This window comes from Ammodytes marinus, assembly GCF_949987685.1.
Source record: "Ammodytes marinus genome assembly, chromosome: 7".
Taxonomy (NCBI): Eukaryota; Metazoa; Chordata; class Actinopteri; order Uranoscopiformes; family Ammodytidae; genus Ammodytes; species Ammodytes marinus.
Window position 1 is genome coordinate 29,995,371 of NC_137211.1, and position 12,500 is coordinate 30,007,870.

The 12,500-nt window shown below is 40.9% G+C and overlaps 1 protein-coding gene across 1 annotated transcript in view; it reads right to left on the minus strand.

Annotated features, from left to right (window-relative positions):
• LOC307253425 (plexin-A1-like) overlaps positions 1–12,500 on the minus strand; it is a gene marked incomplete at its 5' end in the record, with an annotated part of 248,245 nt that overhangs the window by 30,826 nt on the left and 204,919 nt on the right. The window contains 2 exons of the mRNA XM_080031459.1: positions 1,121–1,269; positions 5,866–6,100. Of these exons, the coding sequence (XP_079887585.1) occupies positions 1,121–1,269; positions 5,866–6,100 (384 nt within the window). The remainder of the gene's footprint in view (positions 1–1,120; positions 1,270–5,865; positions 6,101–12,500) is intronic.

Consider the following 12,500-nt stretch of genomic DNA (forward strand, 5'->3'; position numbering starts at 1 on the left):
AAACTCTGACTCACTTCCCTACATCAAGAGAATATATGGAGGGATCCGTCTCATGGGAACAAAACTAATGATGGTACTACGGCTCTTTTGAAATGCCATTTGCATTTACTGCGACTAGATGAATACATTAACACAAAGTATGTCAAAAATGTAGGCTACGTGATGGCTTTAAGGTGAAACACATCTGGAGCTCCTGCCTTTGATGAAACCTGTCATAGGATAATGGCTACAAAGGGATGTAAGCAGTAAAGCCAGAAGGCCACTTAACAGGCCATTATATTCAACTTTCAAACATACTTTCAGAAATACTTCAATGAATGTAACATCTTGCTGAGGGGGAACTACCACTGATTAGGGCTGTGCTGAAATATTGATACAGCAATATATCCTGATATTTAATTTTGTGATATCTGTATCGCATCATAAGCTCCATTATAGATATTCTAGAGGGGGGGAAATGTGGGATTTAAACAGCTTGTGAACTACAACCTCCGCTCATGTAGATGTTGCAGTATGGCTAGTTGCCTCGAATCGCTGGGTTTTGAATTTGAATTAAAGTTTGCGCTTTATCGTCAATATAATGTGATGTGACCTCTGTTTTTACATTTTCATCGAACTATGTGGAATATCATAATGTATTGCAACATGCATCGTATCCCAATGCATCGTGACATATGGGCATGGCGTGTGGGGCGGCAGTGGCGCAGTGGGTAGGGAGATTGTCCTCCGGAGGTTCGATCCCCCGCCTACCCGCCACATGTCAAAGTGTCCCTGGGTAAGACACTGAACCCCACATTGCTCCCGATGGTTCAGAGGGCGCCTTGCATGGCAGCTACTGCCATCGGTGTATGACTGTGTGTATGAATGGGTGAATTTGGTAATGAATGTAAAGCGATTTGGGGCTGAGAAAATCGGCTAAAAAGCGCAGTCCATTTACCATATCATATCGTGAGCCATGTATCGTGATGTGTATACTATGGCAAAGTCCTTGCCAATAAACAACACCTACGCTCTGATGCAAGGTTATTCCTGCCTAAAGCTTAGTTCTCGGTGGTACTGAAATTGATCAATATGGTGCGTTTTGTATCAGTTCTCAGAGCTGGGTTGCTTGTGTACTGACCCGTACCTCCATCTCCTTGAGCACAGGATGGTCCTCTATCCCCGGGAACAGAACCCGCATGGCGTAGGTCCGGTAGTCCAGGAAGGGAATCCCCGCTCCATCCAACTCCTGGGTCAGCTCATGGATGTCAGTCTGCAGTTCAGCAAAAGCTACCAAATAAATGAGCAAACAGACAAGAGTGGGTGAGGGGAGGATGATTAATCATGTTGAAATGTGCACTTTCATTTTCCTGTGTTATAGCGCAATGGATCTTTGACCAAATAGTCATATTATTAACTATGATGTCTTTTTCTAAAGGCACCAGCAGGTAAAGCTGGCGTAAGCGGTTCTGGAGGATGCTTGTTGTCTAAATACATTTTTGTCAAAATCAGTGAATAATATTTTTTTGCTCCCGCTACCTGTTCAAACTGTGTGTGCGCTTGGGAAGGTTTTAGTACACAACCAAGGCCTTTTTTTAGTGCACAAAAAGTGATTTTGACACCGCCTATAGGCCCTATAAACAGGCATGTTGCTAGCTACGGTGGGCCCCTTTTGTTAACATACCATTTGTTGACATACCAGTGTACAGAGCCTAGGCTGTGTATTAAGGCTGGATTTTTTGACAAAAAGTTATTTTGACAACAAGAATCTCCAAAATAGCTGGCGCAACCTTTATAACGACTACTCTTTTCAATCAGCGGGTCTAATTACAGAGCTCTATAAGATATGTTTCTGCTATTTTAAAAAAAAACATAGTCTGGGAAGACTTTAATAACAGCTCAACATTTCGATGTAACTGTGTGAAATGAGACCGCAAAGAGCACTGCAAACAGCGCCTTCATCACAAGATAACAAATCCACATTTTATTGAAAGAGAACTGAGTTATTCCTTGTTGTCTCAGCTCCGACAAATACATCTTCAATCAAAAAAGATTAAAAACAACAAAATAAAAAAAAAATGGTAGTTGAACAAATAAGAGCCAAAAAAAACAGAAGACAGACAAACAACAAAGTTCCTGGAAGGGAAAGTCAATTAATTGCATGAGTGGATAATTATTAAAAAGAGCGACGGGTGAGTTTTCATGCATGATTTCTCCCAGCTGTTATATTGGACTGCTCTGTTCACAGGAAGATAGGGGGAGGAAGCAGAGAAGGAAAGAAAGAAAGAAAGAAAAGAAAGAAAGAGGGAACTTGAGAGAACGGAGGACAGGAGTGATTAGGACTAGAATAAAGCAGAGCTGAAGATCAGCAGGTAAATGTCAGAGAGAAGAGAAAAACAAGCAGAATGATAGCAAAGGGCACAGGGGAGTAAGGGAGAAGCGCTCACATACACAGACTTACCCTGCGTTCCGAATCGCATACTCTTTCTTTTTTCTATTCTACATACTACTTCTGACGATAAAAATAATATAGTTAGGATGCAGTATGTTACAATTAGGACATACTTATACTTATTTATTATCATAATATCGCGCCTTGATCTTAGTTTAGTTTAGTTTAGTTTATTTGTTTATAGTTTCGTGGACAGTCCCCTTTGAGAAGGAGCAGCTTTAGCCTATTTGGCTAATTTCCAGCTGTAGTCCCCGGCCAGTTGTCAGTAGGCAACCTACAATACAATATTGCCTCTTGCTTTTATATCCGTCGCATCCCCGGTTATTTTCATATAGAGGCTCCGTCGATGTGGCGTCACTTCACCTGCGCACTGGATTATGGGTCAGAATCGCTCAAATAGGATGCTGTTTTCAACACTAAAAATCTTGGCCGGTTGTAGTAGACATCCGGGTACTTCTAACCATCCTAAATCTGGCCACAAGAATCGGGACATACTAAATCTTTTTTCTACCATACTAAATAGAAGAAAGTATGTGATTCGGAACGCAGGGACTGTCTCCTAGACGCTCAGCTAATCTTTTATCCATCTTTTATCGCTCTATCGTAAGTTGTTTTCCTTAAAAGGAGTAATATGAAATCCGGAATGGCAAAATGATGTCTTATATGGCACGTCTGTTGGAATAACCCATAAAGATACCTCAAGCATTGTGTAAAAAACAGACAAAAACATGCCGAATTCGCCAGCCACTATATCCAAAGAGCAGATTAAAAAATATATTCAATTAAATTCTCTTTCCTGTCATGTATGACAGAGTTTGGATACAGCCTTTTTTCTCTGACACTTATCAACATACTAACAAATTGATTCTGTTAAAACCTTCAGAATAATAATGCCAAGAATGATTATGAAAAGTTAAGTTGATGTAGGTGCTTTAGAAGTTGAGTATTGAATAAAAGTGATTTTGAGATAATGGCCGTTAAAGATGGTTTGAATTGGATAACTATGCAGATGCAAATACATAAGGTTTTGTAAAAAAAAACACATGAATCTACATGTTGGACCTTGGATGTATACTTTCTAGTATGAAAGAAAACTTTGTTATGGAAGCAAAGAAATAATAATCTCAAAATCGTATAAATTATGTTGCAATGACATCACCATACAATGACCTGACTGAGAGCAAGTATAATAAAAACCACAAGCTAATAAAAAATAAATAAAAAATCCTGGGAAAATCCTTTGTGTTTTCTGACTTAACGCTGGGGTATGTGATTTCTGATTGGTCAAAATTAACATGAGCTGTACACTTAGACCAATCAGAGCGAGGCTCCGATTCTCTGTTCTTATTGGCTGTTGGGACTGTCCATTCACTTTGGCATGACTTTGTTGGTGTAGAGCGTGTCAGGGAGGGACCATAGGGGAGGGACCAAAGAGAACAAGTGGAGCGGTTGAGGTATTTGGATTCGAATCTCTATCCCAACTGCCATTGTCTCCCCAAATCCTCCACCCCTAGCATGGCTCCGCCCGCCTACCTACTTCCGCCCAAATTTCATTTTCCCTTCAGTCTGGTGATGGGGCGTATTAGTGAGATTTTTCCGAACAGACTTCTGAGTATCCAATCAGCGAACAGAGGAAGTGGCTGAAAACGACAGGTCGAAGTCGCGCTCCAGTTTCAGTTGAATGCTGCGTTCCCTTACGCTCGGAACTCGGAAATTTCCGACTTGGTAGTTCCGAGTTCCGACCTATCTGTGTTCCAGTGCATCTGCTCGGGAAAGTATGGACGCCTACAACCTTTCTCATCCAAATAACTAAACGTTAGGCTCTAACAAGGTACCGTTGCCAGGTACCGGTAGATCCATAGACTACAATATGTAGTGAAGTCGGAAATCTCCGAGTTCCCTGAACGCACCGTCAGAAGCCGGCTCACGACCAAACGTTATGCGATTGGTTGGCTAATCCAGAGTGGCACTGAGCAGATCCAATAGTTTTAAACTTCAACAGACACCCGCCTCGAAGTGAGTGAACGTTTGCCAATTACAGCACTTCCAGACCTTCTGTACAAATGAAATTAAATACGATGGTCTGGTAGCGCCAGGCTACTCCACCCCAGCTTTAAGTAGACACGAATATATATAAGTACAGAGTGCAAAAATGCCACAGTAGTGGATGTGCTTAAATTAATGTGCAAACTGTGCTTTGGCTTTCCTTTGGCCTCATCCTGTGTGCTTTGATACAGTCATAGTAGTTCAAGAACATTTCTATTACCGCCACCAAACTAGAAAAGTTACATTTGACAGTCAGCAGTTATCATTTCTAAATTGTGACAAATTATCCGTGACTGCTAATATTGTAGTTGGACGATAGTGTTCAGTGCATTTATCACGGATCGCTGGACCAAACGTCCCCTGTCTCTTCCGCCCCACACACACACACACACACACACACACACACACACACACACACACACACACACACACACACACACACACACACACACACACACACACACACACACACACACACACACACACACACACACACACACACACACACACACACACACACACACACACACACACACACACACAGATCTGCTTTTGCGATCATTCACACACACACGCCCACTTCATCTGTTCCTCCGCCCACACACACTGCCTGGTCTCTGTAGGCCAGCTGAGCGTACAGCAGGAGGGGCGGGCTGGCTTCATGGAGCAGGAATAAGGCCATGCTTGACTTGCTGGAGTGCCTTTTTTTGAATTTTATTTTTATCAATTGACACAGATACTGTCTGGGTTCTCATTGAGGAGAACACAGGGGGCCTTTGTGCTTGGTCTTAAAAATAACCTCGCTGTCTGGCGGAAACCTCGTATCTCTCTATTTCTCTCCTCCATAAGTCAGTGCTATTGGTCACATTTCACTTCTGTGTGTGAGTTTTATAAAGTTTTAACGAACGGAAATAAATTAAAAAGAGCTCATGATTTGACGACACAGGGTTCATTTTTTTTTTATAAATACAGTGTTCTTTTTTTCCTGAACAAAATTCCCATTTTGATAATACAAGGTTTTCAGCTCGACAGTGACGATATGCAACTACAGCCAGGAGGGAGCACATTATCGGAACATTGCATAAAACGGTCACACATTGCCCCAACGCTGTAGGACATCAAATTAAGATGAAACAAAACAGGCAAAAACATAATGTGAATTTTCTCTCAGTGTTTACAATCCAACATGCACTCTCTGCTGGGGTGTGTTTATAGTTCTGAGGGTTAGGGTTAGGGTTAGGGTTAGGACAGACCCCCCCCCATCATGTTGAAAGTGCTCAAAATGAACAAGAACTGAGAGTGAAATAATGTGCTTCTTCCAATGGAAATAACATTCTAGTATCAGATTTGATTTGTTTTTTTAAATGCTGACTGTGTGGGTAGTCTACCTTCTTTACATTCCAGGGCCACTCTGGACTCCAGGTTGTCCATCTGGAGCTGCAGACGTTTCAAGGTGCGGTCGGCGTCTCTGGACTTCCTCTTATAGGCTATGAGCACAGCGATGATGACCAATAGCAGCAGGCCGCCGCCCCCTCCAATGCCAATGATAGCAGGCAGCGTCAGCAGGCTGTCAGAGTAGATGTGAAGGGTCCCGGGGGAGTACTCGAAGCCACCAGCACGGATCTGGACACACACACACACACACACACACACACACACACACACACACACACACACACACACACACACACACACACACACACACACACACACACACACACACACACACACACACATAGAATTGATTTTTAATTATGAAGAAAGAACATTTTAGTTGAGATTATTTTAGTTTAAACATGTGTGAGAAACTAAATAAAAATAGTAAGAAAAAGAACATTGTGTTTTTTGTGAAAACAAAACAAAGTAAATAAACCTAAAAAATTTAAATATTTAGGAAATGTAACATGTACGAATAGGAAAAGTTACCAATGTAAAGTGTTTTGAACACAATGGGTGCTTTATTTATACAGTCAGATAGTAAGTAAGTTAGTCTGTGTAAGCTTCACATTTGTTTCTCTCCCGCAGATCAGTGTGGACTTTCTCCAATCCTCCTCTGGGGAGCCTGGCCCTGTCTGTTAGTGGAAGGCAGCCCCTGATTGGTTCATGTAGTCATCAATCTAGCCTCCAGTCAGACCGGACCCTCCCCACTTTCTGTCTGTCAGTGGAAGGCAGCCCCCTGATTGGTTTATGTCGTCGTTGACGTCAACATGAATCGATCAATAAGTTAATGAGATACTGCTGGACTCGCCAGGCTAGATTGACGACCACTCGGACAAATCAGCAGCTGCCCTTAGGCGGGAAAATGTCAAGGGTTTTCAGTTATAAAGATCTTAAAAGCTGACATGCTCAGTCCTTTTAATGATCCACTTTGTTTTTGTCTTTCTTACCACTGGCTGCAGATATTAGGGCCCAAGATTTGGATCTTAGCATAGATGTTTGTCATTAATATCCTCATGTATCAATGGCACCTTTAACAAGCTGATTTAGGTCAGAAGCTGAACACTGTATGGGGACAACGTGGCAACTGAGGGAGACACTCATTCAACCTGTATTCATACTAAATAGATCTCATACACAGACTGAATGAAAGCCACATACACACGACACCAAGAAAGAACAAACACACACACGCACGCGCGCACACACACACACACACACACACACACATTCTATGCACATCTTTAGTGCATAATCAAACAAAGTCATCACCAACATTTAAATCTCTTCCCGAGGAGTCTGGGTAATTATCGGTAGTCAAACACATGTATTTTTTTTCCCCATACAAAATAGATTTACATAAGCGTGGTGTCTCAGAGAGATAGAACAAAACTCAGCACTAGCATCCATCAAATCAAACTAACGACAAGAGGGGGGGGGGGGGAAATAACACATTGATATGAGGTGTGATTGTGCAATTTAAAACACTTTAAAGTGCACTTTCATGTTAACATTATCAAAGTGTAATTCAAAAATAATTCACATAAAAGACCCTGTAATATCAATATCAATGTAGTAGTCAGTACTACAAATGAAATGTAGTTCATCAGATTCGGATTTAGATACACAGATACACAGTTATAATTTTCTGAAACAATAACTGTGTATCTAAATCCGAATCTGATGAAAATGGGGGCGGGACCTGATAAGCCTTTGGCTTCTTCCGTCACCCTTCGGACAACACAAAGTAAGATGTATGAAGATATGAAAGAGAAATTGTGTATTGGTGGAATTGTCCGAAAGAATAATAAATAAATAAATTGGCAATAGTATGACAACTAGCCTGGCTCATATAAGATTATGAGATTGTACTCCTTAAATAGCAAACTGTAGTAAAGGTTCGATTGGAGGAAAACAGTTTCTAACTCAAGCTTATGATGTCATAAGGGGAGATAAATCTGACTGGCGTTTTGAACACATGTTTTCAAAAAGGTGGAAGTGGAACGAAATAGAGCGGGTTGATGTTAACTCATAATTTGGTAGCCACTCGTCACTACGGCAATATATATATATAATATATATATATAATATATAATGTTAAAAAACTATAAGAAAAACATATGACAAAGTGCATTTTGCATAATAGGTGACCTTTGAGTCGCTAACACATTTTCCAGACATGTATTCGTCTAGTTGTATTCTTGTGACAGACTGAAGGACTGATGGAGGACTTAAAAAGCTGAAGGCCAAAACAACAAACAAGTTTCTTCTTAAAAAACTCAAGGGAGGCACGCAGCTGCCAACACACAGCTGAGCATTTGAGGGGGCACACACACACACACACACACACACACACACACACACACACACACACACACACACACTGTGTGTCTCTGGACACCCATTGGGGTCCCGTGTATGTAGGTCATTCTACATGGGGAATATTGTTGTGCTACAGCTGTGTCCTTCTTTGCCGCACTCTGCACAACACACACACAACGACTTAGATGTGCACGTGGACACAGGCCCACACACACACACACACACACACACACACACACACACACACACTAGAAACAAGTGCATGTCATAACATATGCGCACACACACAAGCAGAAGAAATAGGAACAGACAGCTCTATTTTTTCTTTGGCTATTGTCAGACTAAACTCCACCGCCCCCGCTAACACGTCACATCGTTACGATATTCAACATGACATTTCTTCTTTTTTTTTAAGAAAATGAAAATAAATAAACAAACAGTTCCACCTTGGAACTTGGCGGGTTCTGTTGAGAGCGATCATATTGAATTACTCTGGTGCACTGTCAGGGGACTTTCGAGGGTTTATTGGACTGTAGCTAGCGGGGAGTAAATGTCATAAAGATATACGGTGAAATGACTGTGAAAGGGACATTGGTGACAAGTTTAAAAGGGGCATGAGTTGGGGGAAGAGTTGAGTGGAAGTATACCGGGCAGAATATTCAGACAGACACACAGAGAAAGACACACACACACACACACACACACACACACACACACACACACACACACACACACACACACACACACACACACACACACACACACACACACACACACACACACACACACACAGACATCTATTTAGAGTGAGTGCTGCCTGCGTGGCAGAGCGGCCCAGGGTTGACTCCAGGAGCCGTGCGCTGATTTTGAAAGTCTGTTCCAGTCAGAGTCAATCAGTCTGTGTGTCCTCTGACAGCTCAGCACTCTGGTTCAAGTAGCTGAAAGCTTTCCATGGTAAGCACTCCTGAAACTTTCTCTTTTGATTTTTTCCAGAAAAATGTTCAGCTGTGTCATGATTTCAGAAACTATTTGGAATGGGACCGATCCAATCCAGTATCTGTATCAGGCTCCGATATGGCGAAAAATCTACTTATCGGATATCCGTCAACTCAGATCCACGTACCCATCCAAAATGACATGATATTCTGTTTTTAAATGTATTTTTTAAATTATTTGAACTATGAAATAAAATTTTTTTTTGAAGACCATAGCTACGTGATGTAGCACACAAATAATTTAGCAATGCGAAAACGTTGAGTTCTGATGTTCTGTATTCTCACCGTTCAAAGCAGGTCAGATAAACCTTTCTACATTTTTGTCAATTTTTTCCTCTTTTATATTAGAGTTATTTTGTGTTGCTTAAGCCTTCCAAACCCAACACAGAACATCACCACCAACAAAGGAATGTGTAATAATTATGATATTGGACAGTATCTGTATCAGCCGATATCCAAAACCCATGATATCTGAATCGGATCGTACTGAAAGACACATCTCTAAAAACTCAAAAAAATGTAAGGAATGAAAGTGACAACAGCATTAACATTGTGTTTACTGATACAATAAAAGTTGTTTCCTCTTCTCACAATTCACACACTGTGGAACAGATTGCCATTTGAAATAAGATCTGCTGCCACAACTGATCTGTCTAAGGGTGTATTCACACTGGGAAAGTCCGTTAGTTCACTTGCTTTGGTCCAGACCAAATAGAGTTTAGATTTTTTTTGTTTGGTGTGGTCCACTTTCATATTGCCCCTTTTGCAAGTGAACCAGCATTAAGAAGTAAAACCACATGTGATCTGAGGTCATTCATTCATTGGACAGACATTCTGGGGTGGAGAGAAGCAGGAAAAACGAAGTAAAAACTGCGAAATATATAACTGATACGATATGGGGTTAAAAATAATAAATAAATAAATAGGCCTACATCTAGCCTATACATAAAATAAAAAAACATAAAATTATTGTTGTTTCATATGGTTATAATATGTAGGCCTGTGTCAATGTGTGGCTTGTAGCCTATACGATGTGAAACATAATATTTACTGTATTTTTGCTGCTGGACGCACGGCTCGCGAGGAATAGGCTCAAGCTGACACACAGCTGATTTAGCCGTGTGTCAGCTGAGTGTGAGTTCAGCGCGGCTCAGCTCCAAACTGACACAGGGATAGTATTGACGGTCCCGTAACATGGGATGCAAAATAAAAACACGCACTTCATACAAAGCTCAGCGTGAACCTGTTGGCACTGTGTGATGGAGACGCTCCCCTCTCCTTCATCTGGTCGCTGAACACATCAGCATGTTTACGCGTCCTGTCTATCAAATGTAATATATTCGCTCGGGGCTCCCGGTCAAACCACAACTAATCTTCCCAACAACGGCGACAACAACACTTTCCTATAATGTGAAGCTGACAGCGATTTATTAAAAAAGAAAAGGCACAATGCTTCCTGCAATTGGGTCGGATCGAGTCCGGCCAAATTCACACCACAAACGAACTGCAGCAGAGTGCGTTTTGAAGCGCATCGAGACCACCTCTTCAGCCGGGTCTCGGAGCGTTTGTTTGGTCCGCCCCCGAGTGCGATTACTGTATTCACACCTGTCTGAAAGATGCGCACCAAAGGTGGAAGTGCATCTGAGTTCGTTTCAACTGAACTAAACACGGCATGTGTGAATACACCCTTAGTCCTTGTTAAAAAAACACTTTTTTCCCTCTGCTTTTATCTCTAGTTGAGAGCGTTTTAATTTCATTTAAATTCTTGCTTGTGTGTGTCTTTATGATGTTTTGGATGTAATGTATTTTACTTATTTTACTGTACAGCACTTTGGTCCGCCTCGGCTGTTATAAATGTGCTATATAAATAAAGTTGACTTGACACAGAAAAAGCGGTCTACAGGTAAAATGTAGAAACTGATGGTGATATGGCAGTGACTTCAACACATTTAACCAGAGCTTGGATGTGCTTTAAATTGGGACAATCTGCACATGAGAAAGGTTTACACAGTGACTGATGTTCCTGGATTAAGGGCTTAAAGGGACAAGCTTAGTGTCCGCAAATCACTGGCATCCTGGAGAAACAGTCCTATTCTTAATACCACCTTTAATGTTAGTGTGTAACTCTGGGATGGACTCACTGTTGACAGCTCCTTGGGCATGAACATTAACGGTAAAAGTTTCTTATCTCTTACTACACGTGTCATACATAATTTATGTTTAGCTATTCACCCACATTCAGTTCTACTGTATTTCCTAGTAATATTGTGTATACAGCTCGGGAAGAAATTAAGAGACCAGTCTGGATTTTTCTTAAATCTTCATCTCTACATTACTTATTGAAAATGCTCCAAATGAAAATATTTTTATTGTGAATTTGGTAGAAATGTTGTCAGTAGTTTATATTATAAAATCAAAATGTTCATTCTACTCAAACATATGCCTCTAAAGAGTAAAACAAGAGACACTGAACATTTGGAGTGGTCTCTTAATTTTTTTCCCTCAAGAGTATTCACATGAGAGAATGTAGATGACACTGCCCAAAACCAGGAGCACCTGCAGTAAATAAGTGCTGACGCCTGCGCACACAGGTGTTCATGTGAATACTCTTGAGGGAATGGAGAGACAATCCTGCTTTTCATTCTGCAGACATGTGGTGGAGGGGTCACTGTGGTCATGTTGAGCACATGATTTGAACAAGTGAATCATTTCCCAGTGAGTTGTGACATTTTCAAACACTTAATGGATTTAACTCAACCTTAACCTTCAGAGCTCTGTGAACTAAAGTGTGCTAGCTGAAGGCCAATGAAGAGCAGCATGTTAATTAAGACACACACATTTAACACACGGCTCGGTGTGACGGCTCAATGGAGCGTGGTTAGGAAAATTGTTTAGGCAAAGACGTGAGAGGTTATTCACATAACTCAACAACAAGGTTAGAGTGACATTTTTTCATATTCATCAACAATGAATCACAGGGTCAGTGTGAATATACCAAGCAGAAGAGAAGGTATTTTTGTCCATTTATGAATAGATTTTCTTTTGGAAATATCTTGCTAACTGACCTAGTAATTGATAATAAGAAAAAACACAAGATTTGTTTTATTTTTATATACAGTATATACATATATTATGAAATCTTTTAAAGGAATACTTCACCCATACGGAACCAGCGTTCTAAACAAAATGCTGAGCTTATAACGGAACATATTTTTGCCCAAAATGTTAGAGACAATTGCTTCAATATAAGGTGAAGTACAATACACAAA